This window comes from Poecile atricapillus, chromosome 5 (genome assembly GCF_030490865.1).
Source record: "Poecile atricapillus isolate bPoeAtr1 chromosome 5, bPoeAtr1.hap1, whole genome shotgun sequence".
Lineage (NCBI taxonomy): Eukaryota > Metazoa > Chordata > Aves > Passeriformes > Paridae > Poecile > Poecile atricapillus.
The window spans coordinates 12370014-12394193 of NC_081253.1; the positions used below are offsets into that span (position 1 = coordinate 12370014).

A 24180-nucleotide genomic window follows, 5' to 3' on the forward strand; every position below is an offset into this window, starting at 1 on the left:
AAGAAGAGCTACCTATGGTAGTGAAGAGCTGCAAGCAGGCTCATTTAGCCAACTCAGAAGTTAATTTAACTACTTCCAGTAGTTCTGACTTTGTGAGTCTGGCACACCCAGGGAGTGATCCCACTGGCTCAAACTGTCAGCCTGAGTGTCAGCTCTGGTACATCACTGACTGGATGCAGGAAGTCAGACTCGGCACTCAGCCTCCTGGATTAAGGACTAAGAATAATTTGACTGAACAGTGCCAAATCTTGATCGTTTACAGGAAAACACCACAGTGTACAGGCAGAGCTTTATAAAAATCAGTGTAGCAAATTTCAGATAAAAGTATGGATGCCTGGAAAGCTCTGCAAGTTGTTTAAACCACTGCCCATCAACAACCCAGCAGTCTCTGTACACACCAACCCAGCCCAGGTAACTGCTAAGTCTATCTTTGGTACAAATACTGTTCAATTCCTTGTGCTGCCTTGCAAGGCAAGTCCACAAGCCTCAGGAAATCATTACATGGGCACAGCTCCTATGGAGTGACAGACACCTATCCCAGTACAGCATGCAACTTTCCCACACTTATCACATGGCTTTTTATTTTTTTCAGGTGAGGGAGGAGGAAGCAAACGCACATGTACCTGAGCTACCTGACACACACTGTGGATCTGAAGTTAGTCCTGTGTCATTTTATTCATGAGGAATAACAAATAACGATGATTAGTTCCACATGCTATATCCTTGTAGCAGTTAACTCAAGAGGAAGTAAAGAGACAGCTTGATACAGCCTCAAAAGCATGGTTATCTAACAAAAAGAGCCTCATACAAGATCAATTAATTTTATGACTAAATGTAAAAGTTTGAAGAACTTTTCTTAGCCAGGGATGTATATGAACTTTATGTAAGAATCTTTCAAAATATGTTGAAAGATACTTGATTTTTACTTTGATATTAGTATTATAAAAAACCACAAGGGTTTTGTAATTCCTGAGACCCATGTTTAACACAGTGCTAGAAGTTTCACACTCAATTAGCAGAATTCCCATTTCCTCATCATCTTTATCTGCTGCTGCATTAACTGTATCTTAGCAATATTCTGCTGTGTTATTTCACAAATAACTAGAGTATTTGTCAACTCTATATGATTTCCTTGTCCAAATGAACCAAGTGTAAATGTAAATGCGTATCAAAACCTAAAATTAGTCAAACCCATACATTCTTCAAGCTTGCATGACTAATATTGGTAATATTTCTTTTTAGCTCTGACACATTGTTTTCATGGCAACTAGATATGTGCTGAAGACAGAAAATGTTTAGAAATGAAAAAAAAAAAATAGAAAAATCTTTAAACTATGTGCTTGTATCAAATACCTGTTAAGTCATTCTTTCAGACTAACCCTTTACCTGACCCTTGTATTACAGGGTTGTGCTAACCTGCTCCCAGACAGATAAATTAAGAGAGCTTAGAGGTCTACCCCTGGAAAGGCCAGATAAATTTCTGAATGTTGTGTGAAGTACTGAGAGATATTCAACTAAATACTTCTTAAACAGAGCTGAGAAACAATTCAGCCTTCTGCTTGCCTATGTATTTTAAGCCTGAAACAAAGTTTAGATTAAAAATATTACAGAGACAGTCCACTAATGTCTTAACAGAATTGTCAACAAGTGAATGTGGCTGACTTCTGATGCAGAAGTTGGGAAGTTTTTACCCCATCACTGTAAAATAAGTGCACATAAAATAAGAATTAGGTGAAGAACTGTCTTATAAGAATAATACTTAGCTAAATTGCACTTTGTAAAACCAGTATTGACCATCTGACACTTATAAAAGAAAATATCCAAGAAGTTTTCTTTAGGCAATCAAGATCCCAGTAGGACACTGTAACTAGTGCAGTGAATGGAACATTTGCATCTCTCAGTTTTGACTGGTGATTTACAAAGTTTCAGTTGTGTAGAATTTCCTTTTTATTAAGGAACTATTAATGGACTATTTGTAAATACTCATTTCCAAGAGAGTCCCTTCTTTGTTCAGGTGATGAGCTGACTGCCCTTGTCAGATACTGGACTACACGAATACGGAGCACTATTTAAATATCACCAGGTATCTGGGCTAGAAAAAGAAACTCCATACATGACCATCTAAAGCCCCCTCATTATTCTGCATGTCCTAATTACAAAAACAACCACAAAACAAATTGAAAACATATTCACTATTTTTGACAATGATAATGCAATCTAGCAAACAGATACAATAAAACAATCAATATACTTTTAAGATATTACTTCATAAGCACAGAACTCAATATTTTACTCCAAATCTGTGACTATTAACATATAATTTTATCATAACTACAAGATAATACAGACCCTCGCAAATGACACAGTTGGGGAAGATGGCACAATCTTGCAATGGTTTCTATTTACCTCTCTTTAAGTAACACAAAGTACAGTGATGAACATGATTATGAGTTTTAAAACTGTACTTATAAAACAGAGTCAACTTACAGGGTTATCAGTAGATTCATCAGCCAACTGTAAACCAAAGTAATCTCTCTCTGTCAAGTCGAGATGCTTGAAGACTACGTCCAATAGAACTTGGCCCTGATCATGTTTCTGCAGAGAACAAATACAGACCTTTCCTTTAATCAAGAGATATATATAACTGGACACACAGATTTCAGGCAGGTAGAACACATATAAATTCTTTCAGATGTGCTTTAGCAGCACCATTTTAAATATCATAAAGTGTATCCCAGCAGAACTATTTTTAAACGAGCTTCATCTCTTTTTGAAACATATGTAAGGAAATAATTTTTCTTCTCTGTCATTTTCTGACAGTAAGAACTTCTCACTTCTCAGCTAGCTACATGAAAGGCTGAAAGCCTTTCATTAGCCAAATTTGATATATAAAAGGAGCATAGAAAAGGAAAAAATGTTCAGGAATTAATAAAGAACTCAGTGCAAACAAGAATCTTGTTTGGATCACTGAATTCAAATGTACAGGTCTTTACAAATTATCCTTCCTTATCAGAAAATCTATTCCTGACTTTAAATGAACCAGCATATTGAAAATGTTTCCCAAGTTTAATGGCAGAGACAGCTGAAACAGCCAAATATCTAACCAAGAAGTGTCATTTACATACGTTCTAAGATAGCACTTCACACTAAATGAATTAATTCAAAGTAACAGAGTAACAGTAACACTTCTTTTCAGAGTCAAGTGAACAAACTTGATTTCTACTACAGGGACAAATGTTACCCACAAAATGATATAAAAAGATATAAAAAGAATCTGTAGTTGTTAGTACCTAGCAATTTTTTGCCTAACCTGAAAATACTGCCAACATAGTAACTGAAACACTGAGTGTGTCATGACAGGACTCAATAAATACATTTGGTGAAATCTGAAAGGAGTTTCCCAAAGAAGTTAAAAGTGTCATAGCGTCTTGAAATACAAAAGACAAGCAAAATTCTGCAAGAACTGTCAAACAAGAAGAAATATGAAAGAGATGATTGATACATTTTCCACCTAGATTTTCTACTTTTCTGTCATCAAGCACAGAAGCTTCTAATAATCTTCTTGGTGCCAAGTATTATCGCAGCTACAGTGGATTTGATACATCTTGCCTTGTTTACTGTGGGCAGTAAGATATTTTAGTGTTTTAAAACAAAAAAAAAAAACCCTGCTATTCTGCTCCCAAAGGACCCCACTTTGCACAGAGATTACATAACAGTTTACCTTCATAGCTGTTAAAATGGAAGCATGTAACTAAAAGATCAAGATAAGGTTGCAAGAACTTCATTAATACCCATACAAGAGAAAAATCTACCTTCAGACATCCGTTAACATCTAAGAGAATCCTATCAAAACTAACTTTTTTTGTTCAGATGAAATTACACTAAAGTTGAATAAACTGTCAAAAGCAGTTATTTGAGCCTAAAGACTCCAAGAAGCATGATATTTCATAATAATAAAAAAGTAGCGAATAATTATCCACAAATTGTTTGAAATAATCCCAGAAGGACAATCATACCCATAACTCTGCATATATATTTAAGTTGAAATTACATAAGGTATATATTTCAGATCCCATATAAATCTGGCTAAATTGAAGTGACCTAAGAATTCCTGTATTTACTTTGCAGAAGACCTTATTTATTTTTTTAAATGGTTCAGAGAAAATTCCTTACAAAATGTAGGAACACCATTGTTAACAAGTCCACCACTGAAAAATTTACTTTACAAATTAGTAAAAACAAGCAAAGAAAAACACAGATGTTAACACAATAAATGTGCAACATCATAAATGCATAAGGCATTTTTATATACAATCCAAATATAGTCACTTTAATTTCTACTAAATTAGGAGTTTATGTTATATTTTGAAATAAACCAATAATCAGTACAGTTTTTACAGCAAATAAAGCTAATTTTAAAATTACATAGCAACACTAATTGCCTCTTGGCATTTTTCCCACGTAGATTTAAATAAGAACACAAACTAAGAACATATAACAGTAACTATCAGAAAATGGGAGATGTCTGGGACCTAAGTTTAGCCTTGCAATTACCACAGCTGACACGTTACTTCCTCTAACAACACGTAGATACCATCTCTGTAGCTTTGTTCAAATCCAATCCTGCCAATGTACACTGTTTCTTAAATAACTGAATAGATGTTTCCTAATGAAAAAGCTTAGATACTGGCTGATCAGTTTGAATTAAGAAATACAGAACATCATTCCACAACCGCAAGGAAAGTATTTTTCCTGCAATTGAGCAGCAAATTTGGTAAGACACAACAGGTTTCAACATGAAGCATTTGTTTGGATCACAGTGTTTTACTCAATGCAAAATAGAGACAAGCATCTAGCAAAACCAGACCTTAGCTTAACCCATCTGTGATATTTGTGTAACGATGTTGCAGCTTGCCAAAGCAGGTGAAGGTCACAATTCTGCCGGTAGAGAAAGATCCAAAATATTTGTAATACTATCATAACATTGAATAGCTGCTCAAAATTATAAAAAGTATGATAGCAAGTTTAAATACCTGATTTTTTTAATAAAAAAAATTATAATTTTTTTTATAAAAAAGCAAACCAAATAAATGTAAATGAACATGAAACTTGTTTTGTTGCTACAGATACAAGTTAAATATTATTTTCTCATAAAACAAGAAATAATAAAAGTACGTATGGAAAATGGGAACTATCTAAGACAAAACCACAGGAGTTAGACACAAAAGCGTCCATTGTTTTTCTGAATTGAAAAATTAGAGGGTTATATGTACTTATTAGTCATTGCTGGAGGCAAAATGTCTCACAGATTTTGGCCTTTTAGGATAAATTTGACATAAACACTAGACATCAATAGGTTAACTGTACTTTATGAACTATTTATCAAGTACCACTAGATATATACCAATTCATTTTTAATTGCAAAATGATTGTCACTTGTTCACAAACACTATGTGTGAAAATTTAGGCAGACGTTTGCAGTTACACAGGTTTGATGCCTGCTTACCAACTACCAACCTCTTCTCAGTCTGCATTTCTGACATTCTGTTTTTGCTGCTGCCAACAGAACTGGCGGCACACACAGCAAGCATCATGAGACATTGCAGCCGTGTCAGCTCAAAAAACTTTGGACTTCTGATGACAGAGGAAGGGGATGACAGATTCTGGGCTTTCCTGGAGCAGGTCACAGCCTGGCTGTTCACATGTTTGGGAGAGGCTCTGGTATGTTTTTGGTTTTTTGTTTGGTTTGTTCTTTTTTTGTTTGGTTTGAGTTATTTTACAGGTTTTTAGATTTTATTTCCAGTAAAGTGTAAATTCATTAAGTCTGAAGAGAGTCCTGGGACAGTAAAGGCTCTAAATTGAAACATTTGTCCATGACCATTAACCTTGCCCACAACCCACCACATCTACCTTGACTTAGTTGTCCCTCAAGTTTAGTGTTAATCCTGTATCTATCTATTGGCTTTCAGGGAATATAAATAAGACATCCTGCATGGAAAATACATAATTTTATGTATTTAAATAACTAATTAAAACAAATTAAAATAATTTGATCTCGAATAAACAGTTTTACAGTAACACAAATCATCCTGATCATGCTGTTTATTCAAGTCAGCCTCCTTTCCTCCAGCTACGTGTTCTACTGAAGTCTGCTTTTCAGGATTGAAGGAAGAAGATTTCTTCATTTGGTAAGCAGAGCATTTTTGAGAAATGGTTTGTACTCCTCAAACACATGCACAAGCTAATTCCAACTGATTTTTCTGCCTGGAACCAATGCAGCCTTTCTCTGGCTACAATCCATGGGAATTATCTGGTTTGATTTGTTACATTCTCTACAAGGTAAGGCTTAGCACAAAGATGCCTTTTTTGCAGATCAATGGAAAGGGCTGGTTGAAATCTGAACTTAGAACATCACATAAATTATCAAGAGATGCTGTCTGTGATCAGCAGTTTGCTGTTGGAGAAAAAATAGCATTTGAGTACATTTTTATTAACACATCACTGCATCCTCCAGATGATTAAGTTCTACAATCATTAGCATACAGAATACCTATAGCAATCACCAGGAGAAAAAAAAAAGGTGCTAATTTATTTGATATTATCTTAGTTCTTATTTTGAAAACAATTCCATAAATATTTATGCCTAAGTCAAGTGTCAACCACAATAAAGTAAAACAAAACTATAAAACCCGAGAACCTGTATAGCATGTAGGTTACATTTGCTACGAATTAATACTTTATTATTCCCTGTTTGTGAAAAATCAGATTGAGGCTAAGACATGAGATCAAGATGTTCAGCACCAAGGAACTTTTTATTCCCTGGACTCAGTTTTAATAGACAAACTTGCAGGCTCATCTGTATAAGCAGTAAAGCATGATCCATGCAACTAAAATATTTAGTACACTAGGGAGGTGGTAAGAACATATTACATAATTTTTTCTTGGGAGAGACAGAAGAGACATTTGAGGATATATAGCCAGTGATTCTGCTCTTCTGAGAGGCATTAGTATCCTCTAAAAACATACAGCTTTTGAACACCTAGATCAAAAAGAAGCACATCTCCCATACCTACTGCCCAACAATTACTCCTTATTTTTCCCAATTCTTACTTTCTTCATAAGAAAAATCCTCAAGACAGATACCTTAATGGAGAACTCATGCACCTGAAAGCAAAGATGACAACATTTACAATTTCTTATGCACTTCTAATGCTTTACATCCAACTACATTTTGCACATATTGCTTTTTGGCAGGCAGTATAGACTGGGAAACTGTGAGCAAAGATGAAAAATTAAGCAATACAGAAAAGGGGAAGGGATATAGAAAAAATTATCCCAGAAGGGAAAGGAGGCTTGATGTTAATAAATTAAAGCCTTTAAAAATCTGTCCCTCAGCTTCATCACCCAAAATTCCCACACTTTACTACTCAGAAGTCTGGAAAAATTAAGTATTTTTTGAATGAACTACAAAAAATGCCTCAAGAGAATATCCTAATCCTTTCCATCTTGACTGACATATCTAAAACAAATAACAACCAGATCTGCCTCTGAACCTTAAGCCTCTGGATGCTGGATCCTTACAAGTTTTTGCCAGATAAAAGATTTCACTTCTCATCAGAAGCTGCAGGCTCTAACCACTGATTATAGAACAGAAAAAATGCAATCCCTCTCACAAATCTTCTCTGAAACATTCAAATATGTCAATATTCTTGCTGACCACTGGCTATCAGAATTCAATGTAATTACTAAGCATTAGAACTTTTTCAAATGCTCTGAATTAGATTTGTCCACACAGATGTGACAATTGCTTCCACATGAAGTCCCACAGCCTTATTTGATACTCCTACACTCCATTTGCTGAAGTTAAATTTACTTCTGAAAAATTTCAATTACAGCACCTGTTAACTTTCACCATCACATTATTCAACCTTTCTCCATGTAAGTCATCGATTCTATAGCTTTTAAAGTAAAAGCAGAGTTCTACTACCAAAGGAAAACCTACAGCTTCTTTCCTGTTGAGTTCTGGTTCTTCTCACACACAGATGATTTTAAGTACTTTCATCATTTCTTGTGAGGTCCTTGCCTATTTTTCATGGTTTTTTTTTTCCTCAGGAAGCTGAAAGAACAGGCTGCATTTGTGTAACATATACACAACACCATTAACATTTTCATTAGAAAATGAGATGAATAGCCTATTTTAAATTCCAGGTTCATGCGTAAAAGCTGTTAATTTTTTTCCATTAACAGTCTCAGTATTCAGCAACCAGCTTTCTGTTTTCCTTCCTGTCATTCTCATTAGTGGTAGAAGGTGGTATGCTTAAGTGAGGGAAATCACAGAAAAAGAATATTATCTGAGAAATGTAAAGAGCAGGGAGGTACTCTAAGATGGCAGCTGGGACCAAGTGTGCCCATACAGGTGACTGAACACAGCTAGGGGAAGAGTTCCTACTCCACCGTACTCCTGCTCAAACTACAGAAACCAGAAAGCAGCAGAACAAAAGCTTCATTCAATTCAACAGTAAAACTATCCTCCATTTCCACTGGATAACTTTAATCCATGAAGAGAATTACTAGAAATAAATTATGCTTCATACATTGGATTTTGAAATGAAGATGTGTTAGTACTACAGAGGATGCCAGAATGACTAAGTTCTCTGTAACACTGTGCACATGTATAAGCATGCCTGCCTGAACACAACTTCCCCTTTTCTTCTCTACTTAACACTGTTTGAAAGTCAAACTCCAGCCATACAAATGCAGTAAAGGAAAGCAAGCTCAAGACATTGATCTGCAATATGCCAGATATTGATCTGCAATGAGCCCATTACTTACATTAACTCTGAAAGCTTGTACAGTGTTATCCAGGAGAAAAATGTTGCAGACCACCTCTGTATGCTGCCTGTCTCGTGCCAGCTCAGATGCTCGTACATTGTAGGTTCTGCCAGCAGGCAATCGGAAACGTGCGGTCATTACTGTCCACACAGGGTCTACAGGCAAAACAAACAGAAAATTTTTAAAAAGAGCCAAAAAATGCAAATGCAAGAATGTCTTTCTTCAAGGAAAGGTGAAAACACAGCGATTCATTATTTAAAAATTCCATTACAGACAAAAGAAAAATGAATTCTAAATTCACAGTAGCCAATAACAAAGCAATGTCTTACATGTTACAACACAACCTTATACCGAAATACTCAGTCCTTTACTTTCTGCCCATTGTCCACACCCTCCCTTATTTTAAGGTTGTTTTGTGGGTTTGCTGTTTTCTATTCCAGTTTTTTGTTTGTTTTTAAAGATTCACAACATTTTCAATTCACAAAGTATTGTAATTGCTGGGCATCATGGCTACCAGTTTCCTGATATTTGATGCAAATAAGTAACTAATTTCAGTGCAAAACAGCAAAAAAAAAAAAAAGAAAATTACATAACAAGATTTATAGAGAAAAAGAAAACAGCAAATACACAGCACTTTGATGTATTATTTTGCAAGGCCTCTGCATTCACTGTAAAATCATAAAACATGAGATTGCACAGTGGTAACAAAAACATTAGCATTATTTCCCCCCTTTGTTTTTAAATTATAACATGAATAGTTTAATGTTTGTCAAACTACTGAATCTTCTGTCTATGTCAATTTGATTGGAGTTACACATTTAGTTTGGGAGCACAAACAATTCTCATCCTCTCAATAAGCAACTACCACCATCACAAGTCTATGCCCTATGCTGAGAGCCAATAAATAAAATGCAAGAATTGACTTTCACTTTTTAAATCTAAGATCCTGATTATTGTCAGCCAGCCCCAGTCTAGCAAAGTCCTTTAGTGCCCACCTGAAGCTATCAGCTCTATCCAATGATACCAGCTACTTTCTCAAGTGCCTCAGAGGATCAAGGCCTGTGATTCACTTAATTACATACTCAGCAAACTATTTCTACATCCTTTGACAAGGGCGTAAGCAAACAGAAAGTTTCATAAGTTGAGAATATATTGAGACATAAAATTAAAATACCCTAAAAGCAATAAAAGAACACAGGTATATTCAAAACCAAATATAAAATGATTGATTTTCCTTATCTTGCACAAGATTATGAAATCTTCAAACACATCTACACACGAGCTTCACGTTTGAGGAGGGGGATGGGAGCATATGATGATAAAAAAAAAGGAGAATTTAGTAGAGGACAGCAAACATTCCAGCAGTGATTACAGAGCTTGCATGGGTCATAGGAGGTATCTGTGCTCCAATATACATAAAGGAAGAGGGAGGGGTAAGAAATGAAAGATCAATCCCTCCTAAATAGTTGGTAACTTAGATACATAGGCTCTCATGGGAAAGTGGAAGACCAAGAACCTAGCTGGGACTTCGCAGTTCAATCATCTTTCTTCAGCCTGCAGACAACCTCCTGAGTAACTGCCCTAGAAATCCCTGATGTATTTTGCTTTTCTAGATCACATCTTCAGCTCTTTAAGTATGACCACACACCTGAGACATAAAAAAATCTGCTTGATGATCATCCATCCTTGCAAAATGCTTCAGTTCTGACTTACAAAGCATTTTCAGGTGAACAAGTACTTGCTTCCTCACCAGACAGCTTTTTTATTTTGGCTACTCAGTCACTGGCTTCAGAACTGAAATGTTATATTCATGTAGAACTACAGCAAGTTTATTTTTGTTTTCCTAAACCAACGTGACAAACTGAATGATACAGACACCAGATAAAGCCACCAGCTGCTAAATTTATAAGTGTCTTAATAACAAATTTATGAAAAATGGTGTTGCAAACATTAAAACTCTCAAGTAAAGCCTAAAAACAAAGTCCATCTGACAACTCCTCATGGAGAGGCTGCTTCTGCTATACTTTCTACAGATCTCAAAAATAAAAAGCAGGACAAAACCTTTAAACACTGAAGAGGAATTGAATCTCCATACCAGTGATCCAAGCCAATCACATAACATTTCATAAACAGTGTTTTGACACATAGACACAATCTAAAAGCCTTACTAGTCATAATGGCATAAAAGTTGGCATTGTCAGTGCAGCTACACAACTGGTAACTATAGCCAAAATTTTAGGTCCATATTTGCTGCTGAGCTGAGAAAAGACCACAATTTGATTAAAACCAGTTTCTCCATACCACAGAAACAACCCCTTGACAGGTGTATTATACAAGGATTTGAAAAAGTAACAAATCAACCAAGAAACAGTGATTGTAATCTTCATCATATACACAATCACTAGTGCACAAAGGACTGTTCAACTTTCAAACAAGTACTGCAGTCGTCACAAATCCATTTGGTAGTGAGATAGGAGAGTCTAACTCAACAATAAACAGTTTTGCAGCAGAGGAAAAAAAAAAAAAAGACTTGTTAAAAGCTACAAAACATCATATTTTAAGAGAAGAAAAAGGTCTCACCTTTTCTCCTGTTCTTTCCTCTATTTTTGTCTTATTTGCTGATCAAGACCAGTAATACTTTTTCCTTCCTCATCACTGCCTTAAACTAGACAGAAAACTAGGTTTTAGACACAGCAATAAATCTGTTAGAGTGAGCAAAGAGAGAATCACCCCTCAGTGACCCTCAAGATCCTTTAACACCATGAAACCATTCACTCCATCCCTTCAACAGACCCAACCTGCAGATCTATCAAGGTTCTTGCTGTAACACAGATCTTCTTTGCTCCAGCCAAACAAAAACCATTACATAGTTACAGACAACAACTGTATTTTTCTCAGTGTACATAAATGAAATTATCAAATTCAAGAAAGAAGGCACTGTTTTTATGAGTTTGCTATGGAAACAGGAGCAGCTATATTGGGCCAGAACAACAGTTCATGTAGCTCGCAGACTGGAAGGGCAACGCCTTCTCCACTCTCTTTAAGGAAGAGAGAAACAAATAGGACACACACTCTTCTCATTCTATTCCATAGCCTGGGGTTTAGCATCTTCCTTGTGTGAAGCTCATAGTCCACCATGCTGGACATGAGTAATTCATGAATGTTCTCTTCAAGGACTTAAGAAAATATGTTTTGTACTTTCAGATTATGCAATGAAACATTATATTCCATGTCCCACATAAAATACACAGTAGTTGGAAGCACCATCTCATAGCAGACAAGTTTCTTGCATGAAACTAAGAGGTTTTTGCAACTACAGAACACAGTTTTACAAGTATAATGACTGAAATCCTGAAACGCATCTACAAAATGGAAATAAAATAGCCATGAGAGTAATAGAGAGGAAGATGACAAAAGACTGTCTTCTGCAAGCCACATTCAAAGTTACTCTTTCCCTCTAAGTCAGCAAAGAAACTATGGAAGTACGTAGAGAATTTGTTAGAACACCTTCACATGCACTTTCAAAAATACTCCTCTTTCCAAGATCTGCCAGGGTTATTACATGGAACTGCTTTGTGGCCAATCATGTGCACACAACCCATATTTAAACCTCTATCAGCACATGTACACTTAACAAAAAGGACGCAGTTGTTAAGCACAGATAGACCCTGCAATTACTGGTTTTACTGACACACTTGTTTTATAATATAATTGGCACCAAACCATACCCATATCATCTTTGCTACTTCTTTCTTTCAGAAATACATGCACCAAGAATACAGATAGTCTCCCAAACACATATTGCTATTCTTGCTATATATTTTGAAAACTTTCTAATAGTGAGATGGCTAGCTATTGCTTATAAGGTTACAAAATACAGCTGATTTCCAAACAAGTATTTATATACAAAACAAGAAAATCTGATAGAAATTCAGCTACATTCATTGCATACTTCTGCAATAAAAACATTATAGCTAACGTTAGTATTGAACAGAGGACTGCTTTAAGCTCCAAAGCATCCCTAAAATAAATAAGAATAAAAACAAAAGCTGAGACTTAACCAAAAAACCAGTTTGAGAACAACTGGCATAAACAGTAGGTTAACTTAAGCAAGGTACTTCTGTGTGTGCATATCCATGTCATGGGCAGTGCCACAGTCACTAAATGCTAGAATATTTTTATACATGCATGTCGATCATTTAAACTGGACTTAATCTTCACATATGATGAAGGTTTTCTGCTTATAGTTTTTCAGTGTCTTCTGCTAAGCATGTAATATGGTATTACATATAGTAATTAGGTATGTTAGGAACTAACAATCTAAAGAACATGCTGCTACAGCAACTGGAGAAGGACAGAACTCATGCAAAGTAACTCCACTTACCTCTCAGGTCTGTGGAGGGAGTAAGTTGTACATTTCCTGCCTGAGCTCAGGTTTCAAGTGGTGAAGCAATTCCAGGGAGTGTTCCCTATCAAAGGGCAGAACATTCCTGCAATACTGGCTTGGTTAGGGCACTAAAGAGCATATAGAAGCTTCACAAGTGAATTTTCGGCATCCTTTACTCTTTTATGTAAATATATAGAGTATAACAACAATTTGCTTGGGTTTACAATAAACTGATTTTAAGCAGCTTAATAAATAAGCAGTTGGTTAAGCAGTTAATTAACTGAAATTTAATTTATCCAAGAGTGCAGCCAATTTGCTGACTTGATGCGAACTTTCTTTAGAAGAACTCTTGATGTAATGCACAGAAAAACAACTACCTTAACACATTACTGTATGAACATGTGCATGCAAGGACATGAGAAATTTAATTTTTCATGGCTCATCTTAAGCAGCTAAAGAAGCTCACGCATTGCCAGATTTCCATTTGTTTAGGAGCTTGTATTTTAGCAACCCAGAAGGCATGGATTTGCACTGTGGCCCACCTGCTAATTTGGGTCCAACACAGTACATGAATTTCTTACAAGAAGTAGAAAAGTAGGTCAGACTCATAGAAGACCCACGTCCTTATAACATGATGCAGCTTGAATATATTAAGTAACATGCAGACCCCATCGTTACTAAAATTATCCAGACAACTTAATTATATACATATAAAAAATTTAAAAGTACAAAGCCAATTTTGAAGGTTTAAACAAAATAATACAACAGAATAATACAACATATTGCCATTCAGACAAACACTAGATAGAGGTATACCTAGAGCTCATCTTCACACAGATTTATCGAAAACACATTAGTAACACTACATTAAATGTTGCAATCCAAATTAAACTAATTAAATCCACACTAAACATTAGCTGGTTGTGCACTTTTCTGAGGAAATTCCACATTAAGTCCAAAGAAAAGGTTCAAATATTTTATCTTTCAAAAATTTGTTTTGAAAGCTTTCAGCAATTCTGATGCTGTACACAGCTTCAGGACATTGCTTACAAATCAAAGCAGAGCAGAAATGCATTTTCATTTCAGTGAATTGACCCAAGCACTACAATCCTGAAATCATTCAAATGAGAGTTGGACTTCATGATCTTTGTGGGTCCCTCCCAGCTCAGGATATTCTATGATTCCTTCCTGCTTTATGCTCACCAAATGGAAAGTATCTATCATTCATTAAAGCTGATATGTAAACACCGACTTATTTCACCTTGCAGTCACCAGGTGCAAGGCTTCCAGCAAGACTTCTAGCCAGGCAACAGCATTATTAATTATTTCAGGCTCTATCAAAACCCTTTTATTTCTAATTTTATTTATATCAGTTATATATAAATTGACCACATGCATTCTACTTAAGGAAGATAATATACTCCTGAAAAGTTATCATATGGCCAATTATTCAACTTCTCCTAAAACTTCACTGAAGAAGAGGGATATCACACCTTTACCAAGTGGGACAATTGCTGTGACCATACAATGTAACTACAGCCACTGGTTTTTTAGTGCTACTATGTTCCCAGTGTCATGGAAAGACAGCACTGGATACAAGGAGATACTGGCTTTGGAAGTTAGGAAGCTGAAGTTCCGAAAACCTCTGCAACTTCTCTCCACTGGTGGGTAACCAGCCAGCTCTCTTTAGCCTAGTACCTGCATGGGGCTGGCAGCTGGCAGCTCCCAGATCCAAACTCTCCTGCTCCTGGGCCAGGGATTCCTGTATCCTTCCTTACAGCCTGGCCCTGAGCACTCTCCACGCTTCCTGTGTGAGAACAGTACACAAGTTCAGCTGATCTGCAGCTGCTTCTATGCATTCCTCCAAGATCTCTACTATCTCCAGACACTCTGCTGCTTGAGCAAATCCCTCATGGATTCCAGAAGTATAGAACAGTAAAGTAAAATCCTACTCCACTTCTGAAAGCCACAAAGTAAACATACTCATGTTCTCCTCAAAACTTCCCTTATCTCACCTGCCTTTCAATGAATAAGCTACTCTTACATCCTCCTTTTCCACATCCTCAATCAATGGAAGAGCCAAATCTAACAAAAAACCCACTAGTTCTCAATGTATATATGTCAGTTTCTGAAAATTTTGGGCCCAAAGTTCACAAGCTGAGAGAAAAGAAGTTGAATTTAGCCCCTCTCCTCCACCATCAGCTTCTCCTATACATGAACCAGTAGCAGAGACCTATTTTAATACTCTAGACACTTACTCAGATAAATTTCTAAGATTGCTAATGTATCTCATGAACACAAGGATTTCCTGAGGTTGGCTGTGGATTTCAGTGCAGTCTTGATGCCTAAATTAATAAGCATTCTCAGTTAAAAAATTACTCAAGGATTTTTTTAAACGAAGACCTCCTTGAATAATGCTTTTTATCTACTTTTCTGAAGAAGTGTTTCCAATTTGAACAACTGCTGTGTGGTATCAAGCAAGATTTTCAGTGTTACAATCACATAATTACTGATAGAGACAAAGGTTAAAGATGAAACACCTTGCTCTGTCACTCCCAGATTTTCATACTTTCTAACATAAAAATAAGAATTAGTGAGTGTTCAGTCACTATGTAGGATCTGTTAGAGACAGTTGGAGGCTGTACACCAGAACACAGCAAATTAGTGAGATAGTACTGTAGCACACTATTGTTTTCTCTGAAAAATAAACTATTTGGACAGTTTGACAATTCCCTCCCTTGCTCCTCCCTGCCCCCAAGAAGAAGGGCACAGCTAACAGAAAAGCCCATTATAAATGACACTTCTATCTAATTAAATGTCAATTCTCATTATACTTGAACTGCATGCACCACACTCACAAAAGAGCATCTCAAATCCCTTTCTCTGTTTTGAGTGTGAAGTAGGACAGCACAGGAAGACTGGTATCTGCTTTGCTTCACTCCTGTATGAAACATTTCAGGAAACACGTAACAGCAAGATAAAATCCATTAGTTTGAGATTACAACACCTACTGGCATTTGAGGAGCAATATTAATAAAAAAAAGAGTTCTTAAAAAACCATGCCATTAACACTGACAATTATTTTGAACCTAAACCCTTTATGTCCTCAGTCATATTTCACATGCACACAATAACCTTTTCATCTTCACTATCTAGGACTCTAGATAACAGTCTGAGAAGATATTAAAAATTCTCTGGCAAGGAAAAAACAAATGGGAAAAAAAAAAAAAAAGGCAAATAGACTTATAAATTCCAAACAGCTCAATATGGTTCATTTTAAGCCCATTTTTAACCTTCAAATTTATTTTTAGTGAACACCTGTCCAAACCACATTACAGTTTTGGAGTTCCAGAGAGCCTGAAGAAATTCAACCAATACACAAAGTCTGCAGCCATGAAAGAGCTAGAATTAAAACAGTCAGACCCTTCTGCCACCCCCACCATCCTACTTCATCAGGGCCCCCATTTCACTGCATCAGTCTTACAAGCCAGTGTGAACAAATGCAAAGACAACAGAAAGCCTCCTTCCAGATATACCAGCCAGTCCATGGCTCAGCACTCACTGACCTGATGATAACAATACTGCAGAAGATGATCACTTTCACGTGGTGCAAGAAAAATGCATGTGTGCATCCAGAGTGCACGTGCCTTTAGATAAAGCTTCACAGCAAGCACCTATGGTTATTCACAACCAAAACAAACCCATCTGTTCTACAAGTGGCACACTGAGACCACAATCAGAGTGGAAACATCATATGAATTTGTGCAGGCTTTTTTTGTTTCTAACCTGGAGACTTTTCATTTCTAGGCGCTACTCAGGGGTTAGGGAAATTTATGGAACAAGTCACACATACATTTGAAGATGTGTGAAGAACGTCACACGAGGTTTCAGAAATTACTTTATGCAAAACTGTAGAAAATTTCTCTGTAATATTCAATACACCCATACAACACCTCGGGGACCACAAAAACAGCACACCTATCTCTCTATTAAGCAATGGATTATAGTAGATCTTCAAGAATCACCTGATCGCAGTGTAACTGCTTTACAGAATGGCTTAGGGAAGCCATACCTTGGAGTGAAGAAACACAGAGAAGGCAGCTGAGGCTAGAAAGGTCTTTAAATAACAAAATTGGTATCACATAAGGCCATCATGTTATATGAAAACACAAGTTGATGGCAAGCACCAGCTAGAGCAGTGGCAGCTTGTAAGGTAGGGAAAAGGCCCCAGGGCCACGGCTACCGGGGCAGCAGCAGCCCACACTCATACAACGAGGATGGAAATGGCAAAGCTAGCAGGGAAAAAAAATGAAATCTAACTTTATTTTTAAAAAAGCCAACTAATCCCTGTGGAACGGCAGATAGCTGAAGCAGTCAGTAAAGCATATGTCTGCCAGGAAAAACAAGAACAGGAAGAGGAGCACTGTTTAAATATCACTAAATGGTGACTTCAACTATCCTCCTATATTTAAGAAATATTATAAAATAAACAAATATGCAAATGCATTTATAAGACTTAAAACCTCCTTGTTTCCTAGTATGCAGCTGTCAGTTCATGATATTTGGAGGTGTTTATCATGTGTGAAGATTACTAGGAATAAATAGAAAAGCTTTCCAAGTGAGTTCCTCCTCCATTATTTTAAACTTGATTCTATCCATAACCTGCCCTTGTTTGAAAATAGCATTAAAAAAATGGTAATCTATGACCTTCACACAGATGATACCTACATCTATCTCTTCCCATTTCTGGAGCTGGGTCTCTTATTCTTGCTTTTATGACTCAATGCTATAATAAGATGTAACAAATGTATAACAAAACATTACTAAAATATCTTGATAGAGACTTCTCAAAATAATTCTGCAGTACTTTTTAAAATGTGTTCTTAAACTAGGTTAAATAGATTTAAATAAATCTTTCATTAAAGGGAAATCTGGCTCTGAGACAACTCTAAGATCAGGAAGCCTAAATATTTACCTATCAAAAGAAAAAAGGGCTGAAATCAGTGCAAGTTCAGACAAAGTACAGAAGTACCAAGTGATAACAACATAGTATTTAATATCTTGCGTAAGGGGTGGGGGGGGGGGGAATAACACACACCCCCCATGTCAAAAGCCCCCAAATCCAAATTTCTTCCTACAGTTTTCCTCAAAGCTATCAAGGTGTAACTAAATTTGATTCCCCTTTGCAATATGACTTAAAAATAATTTCTTCACCTATTAAAGAACTTTACAGTTCTCTACAGACCCAGCAGACAAAAAGCTCCTCAGTACATAAAAGGAGTCTTTTATACTTTTGAGCTTTTAATGACAATGCACAACTGCCTGTAGCTAGAATAACTAAGAACAGTCCTTTCATGACACTGGTTATTAACAGCTCTAAATTTGAACAACAGCCCGACTACACATGCTGAATCAAGGAAATGTAGCAAGTGAAAATTAGGTTTTGATTTCAGCTTTTCCATCAACAAAAAAAGAGGGTTTTTAAAATACAATTCTAGAAATCAAAAAGAGAAAAGTTATATGCAAATAACAACTGATGGTCCTCAACAATTGTACACAATTAAGCATATAAAACAGGTAAAACACTAAATGATGCAAAGTTACACATTCTAATTTGTTGTGACTGTAAACCAACACAAGTCCCACGTCCTGTATGTTGTACAAGCCTCGACCACAATTATCTGAAAACAAAACTGACAGAAAACATATGATGGAGAAAATCTGTGGGCTTTCCATTAGCCACTTGAGCACCCATGGATCAATAGCGCTGCACGCTGAAGGACCTGCAAATCCAGAGCAGCCAGTGGAACTGGCAGCTGTAGCTCCAGCCATGGCATCTGTGTCGTGAAGCCTTTGAAGTTAAAGGCAGTCTGAACTGAAACCAAACTGGCAAAATTCAGAAAAAGCTTTTATTCTACTGATAGCCAACTTCAAGTTGAATTTTAGCTGGCACTAAAACTGAGGTATTAGACAGGGGGAGGAAAAGTTGTCTGTGTATATTTTGTTCAGAGTTGCTAAACCTAAGCCAAATTATCTTCAATAGATTTAAACACAGCAGATGCTAATTCTATGGCTCAGTGTAACCAATTGGACACTTTCCATCAAAATAATTTTTTAATCAGGAACACCATTTCCATAAAATAGAAATTTTCACGTGGAAAAATTCAGTTTTGCCAAAACCCACCGATTTTCCAGGGGAAACACTGTAATAATGCCTATCTGGCTACCTGCCTGGAAAACACTTGTCAGCTCCACTCCTTCCTCCAGCAGAAAACAAACCAAGGGATGTCTTCTGGCAGGGCTCTCCAGAAAAGTGACCTCACTCCATCCGTGCCCCTGGCTTTCAGCCACCCTGCCTTGCACTCTGGGCACTTGGCTTCTCCACAGCACTGTGGCTGTGGGCTGTGAAAGGCTGCAGGTTTTGGTTGGTCATGGGATGAGCACTTGAGACCCCAAAGCACACCAGAGAACTGGAACAAGAAGCTGCCCACACGAGGCAAGATCAGTTTTGCTGGTGCACCTGCCCAGTTGCAAAAGAACCATCCTATTTTTCATCATCCCAAATTGTAAGGCCTCCTTTTATTTATTTATTTGTTATATTTTACAACTTATCCTCAGCTTAAGTATTCTTCCGACTTATCTCTGCCTCCTCTCAAAGATTTTCTTTACAGAAAACGATTTCCATTTTCAAGCCAGTTCAAGATTAAAAATTCAAAATTATCTGAGTGAATCTGACAATGAAAATATCACACATGTTGAAACAATCAAATCTTATAATCATTCACATACAGTAGAATTTTAAACAGGAAATATAAAATCACAGTTTTGTGATTTTATACTTTTTTGTGATTGTGATACTTTAACAAAGTATCTTAAAGATGCCTATACTCCCCAGTTACAAATTACAATTTGTAAATTGTAGAAGCCCACTTCGTAACAGTTCTATCTTTACTTCTCACAAAGTGAAACTCTGAGCCAAATCAAAAGTTTTCCAAAATTGCAGCATACTGACCTCAAGAGTCAGTACTGTAGAGAACTGACAGTCCACCCTGTCAGGGGTTATGACAATGCTTAAATGCTAAGGGCAGACTGCAGGCTCCCTGCACTCATCTTCATGCATTCAGAGTTTTGAAAATCATTAAACTACACTCAAGTTTGGACATAAACAAGTAAGAAGATAAATGATCTTCATGTTTATTTCTAAGAGTATCTAAAAATACTTTCCTTTTCAGATGTATTTCCTTCTCTTGAAAATAAATTGACAATTTACAGAAGCGTTTGTAAAAAGAACATGGGAAGAAAACATAATGCAAGAGGAAAGACAAGATCTAAAATTACATTAAAGTTTGTAATTCTTACCGGGGTTCATCAAACCAAATTTCCAAAAAACCTTTAAAGTTTTAATTTTTTTTTTTTGTTTCCGAATATGACTTTTTTCTTCCATTTAGCTTTTGTTCTTTATGTAATTACACAGTAATACTTGACAGTTTCCACAAAATTAACTTAACAAAAATAGCAGACACTATTAATGGTGTGAAAAGCAACATAACACTGTCAAGGCTAACTATGAATATACTGGGGGGGGGGGGGGGGGGGGGGGGCGGAAGGTGGGGAGCAGAAACCCCTACATTCCTAAATCCAAAAGGCAAAGGCACAAAGTTGCAGTATACAAGTGGAAAAGCTGGGAGAGCTAAAAAGACAGTTTATAATGCACTATACCTCCAGAATGAAGACACCATGTTACTCAAGTGAAACTAAAATTCACTGACAAACTATATTTCTGTATTATACATCTTATCTATTCAACCTCAAACCTTTTATTAAAAGTTAAATTTCTTTTATTAACATATTAGAAAATCACTTTTCCAGGTACAGGGTATATACTTTCTATAAAGAAAAAGCCATCTAGTGTACTTGCATTTAAAAAAATATCAAGTGAAAAAATTACCTGACCATTTTGCTTGGAGCTGGAAACTTCTATAATCAGCTGCCGTTCAGAACCAGCAAGAATAATCTTTCAGTTCGGTTGGTCTGAGATTAATTAAATTGAATTATTCTATTATTTACTGAGTTTATTCTTAGAAGGAAAACAACTTCTACCATCTCCTCTAATGCATTCATGTTCAGGAAGACACAGAGGCTTTAATGCTTGTTTATCATATCAGCTCAGTTCAGCATCAAGTTTCACATCCGCTGAAAAAAACAGGCGCATAACCATGGCATAAACCAGTTATTCAACTAAAAACAAATAACAGAAACATGACAACTCCAGTGGAATGAAACACTACCAAGAAGGGTAAATGAACCCACACATACAGAGTTTGTGTGTGCTGAAGTCAAAGAGCAAAAGGCTATTAAAAGAAGAAAGAACTACAAAATCATAAATGGCTATATATAGACTTTAAGTCATGCTACTATTTAATCACACTGCTATTTATGCTTTCTCTCATGTATTTACCACCTCTAAGCGAGAGCAAAACCTCAAATGCAGTTTAATCGCCTGCATGTCACAGGGCTTTCAATTGCATTTACTTAGTTCTCGGCTGCTCCCAAGAACTATTCTTTCATTCGGCCAAACTGATTCCCTGCTAGGACACAAGCACACACCTCCTGCCACAAACCAGTGTGGGAAGGGCCCATTGGCCCTGATGAGTCCTTGACAGGAATCAGATTACCTCTTATTCTTCCCTGTAAGACAACCAGAGGTCTGTAAAAGTATGTTCTGTCACTAAAACGGCAGTATGGTTCAAATCCTCACCCCAAGCCTATTCACTGTGCTGCAGCTGAGAGCACACAGTTTATGTCTCAGCCGAGAGGCTGGGGGCAAGTTCAGGTTTTGATTTTTTCCCCTAGCACAACTCTAAATGCCAACTTGATTGTAACCACAGCCCAGTACTGAAGTCCACACATCATCACTGTAAATCTTCTCCAACTTGTGGTATGAAAGATCAGACCAATTTTTTTTTATTTCTCAAAAAAGCCTAATCCTAAGAAAACCATGCTGTCAGGGATGATTACATATCTAGTCACTAAACTCTGTGTAACACAAATGAACTTTTCTACTATATTGCCTACAAGTGACATCTACTTCATAATAATAAAATAATCCAACCACAATAGTTGCTCTCAGAACTTGTCTTAATCCAGTGATTAATTCAGCTTTCTATGCCAGAGAATCATAGTACTTGCACAGAAAATTACTGTTAAAAATGAACTTAAGGTACTTTACTATTCAGCTGTACACAGGAGAGATTGCCATGTTCTAGTCTTTAGCAATATTTTCCCACTACAATAAAACTAAGGATATAGCATTCTTTTTTTCTTTGAAATCAAAGGACTAAAGCCACATACTTGATTTAGGAGCCTTGTATGCAAAATAATTCACCTTTCAACACACAGCAGCTTTACAAGATGCTTAGCAAAAAATGCATTTGGATAGTCTCTTCCACTATACCGCAGTTAACAGAGATTACTGTAAGAGAACAGAAGCAGTTAGAGTCCCTAGGCCGTTAGAAACCAGAAATTTGCAGGGCTGTTCCATTTTCCCTGCAGGGAGTTCTCAGCTGCCCCAGGCAAGAGCTCAACTCCCAGCCCCACCTCTGCTGGGCCAGAGGCTATGCAAGGCAGCAGGGCTGAATGACAGATTTGAACCAATTCCCTCAGTGCTCTCAGTTCTCCTTTCATTCTACTGAAAAAGTACTTTACGTAATAATGTGTGATTATGTTGGATGTCTCTCTGTTTCAAATTCATAACAAAGATTGGAAGCATGTGGTAGCCTATGAAAACCTGACAGCAGAGACCCAATGAAAGGATTAGTGAGCCTGTCTGCAGCAAAGTTTGCACACTATAAATACCAGAAAGGAACTTCATAGTCAAAATAAAAAGGTAATGTAAATCTGAAATAAAAAACAAACATCTCACGATTTCTAAAAGCATGTAAGGAACACACACTCCAAGGAGCCAATCTGCAGTTACAGAATAAGAAACCGTCACATTGTAAAACTCACCCTGGAACCCTATTTGTTATTTTTATATAAGGTGCAACATTCTTACTCCAAAGCTACTGGAGAAGCATCTCAGTTACACAAGTCGATGTACTTTCATGATAGTGGACCTACAACATTTGGAAATTCATACAAGTTTTATATAGACATGCTGATGTTAAACCACTATGAAACATGGCAATAACTCCTTGGTCAGAACTAAGCACAGAAACTGTGCTGCAGTCCTTAAATCTATGGCATAACTACATCCTCAGGTATAACTATGGCTCAAGCCAAATACAGCAAATGACTAGACAGCAAGACAAGTTTCTGCCCAGAATTTCAGCTCTCAAGGATCTCTATGATCCATACTTGCTGTGTGAACTGTTTTGTGGCGATGCAAATCTCTGACATTCCTCCAAGCCTGTAGAGACAAAAAAACTGCAATTCTCTTGACAGAAATTATAAATGTAAGTGTTCCTACAGAGAAAAAGATTTGCAGAATGTACCCAAGTTACCCAGCTTCTTATCCTCTTGGTAAAGGGGAGAATAAAGATTTTTGGCTGTTGTCTATAAAAGCAGTGGAAGGGAAGCTGCCAGCAAGTACAATCACCACTTCCTTAAATACCTTTTCTTTAAATCCATCATTAAACATTCTTTTTCTGCTCAACAGTCAACATTCTGGGACAGATTTATTTTGCTTTTCTAAAAGGGAACAAAAGCTACTGTGGGAGAAAAAGAAAAAAAAGCCACAACCTCTCAAAGTACAGAGCACAAATGACTATCTGTCCAGTGTTGCTCTCTGAATAATGCCATGTGCAGAGGCTGTTGATGGTCAAAGGAAGGAACATCTTGAATTCAACCTGGGGGTCAGCCTGGGCCAACCCCAAATTATCAGCAGCACTTAGAAGAAATGTCACCATTAGATCAGGTGTGATAATTCACCACTAGTGCTATGCTGAACACATGAGAAATCT

The 24180-nt window shown here is 36.7% G+C and overlaps 1 protein-coding gene across 5 annotated transcripts in view; it reads right to left on the minus strand.

Moving 5' to 3' along the window:
- Window positions 1–24180, minus strand: part of PTPN4 (protein tyrosine phosphatase non-receptor type 4) — a 111927-nt gene that overhangs the window by 61251 nt on the left and 26496 nt on the right. For 3 of the 5 annotated variants that reach the window (XR_009277707.1, XM_058839352.1, XM_058839349.1), the window contains exons 2-3: window positions 8833–8987; window positions 2488–2595 (exon numbers count right to left, since the gene is read on the minus strand). Coding sequence is in view for 4 of the 5 variants with exons in the window: in XM_058839349.1 (XP_058695332.1) it covers window positions 2488–2595; window positions 8833–8987 (263 nt within the window). In the remaining variant the exon portion in view is untranslated. Of the gene's footprint in view, window positions 1–2487; window positions 2596–8832; window positions 8988–21167; window positions 21393–24180 lie in introns of those variants that run through there. The other 2 variants (XM_058839351.1, XM_058839350.1) reach the window with 2 other exon arrangements.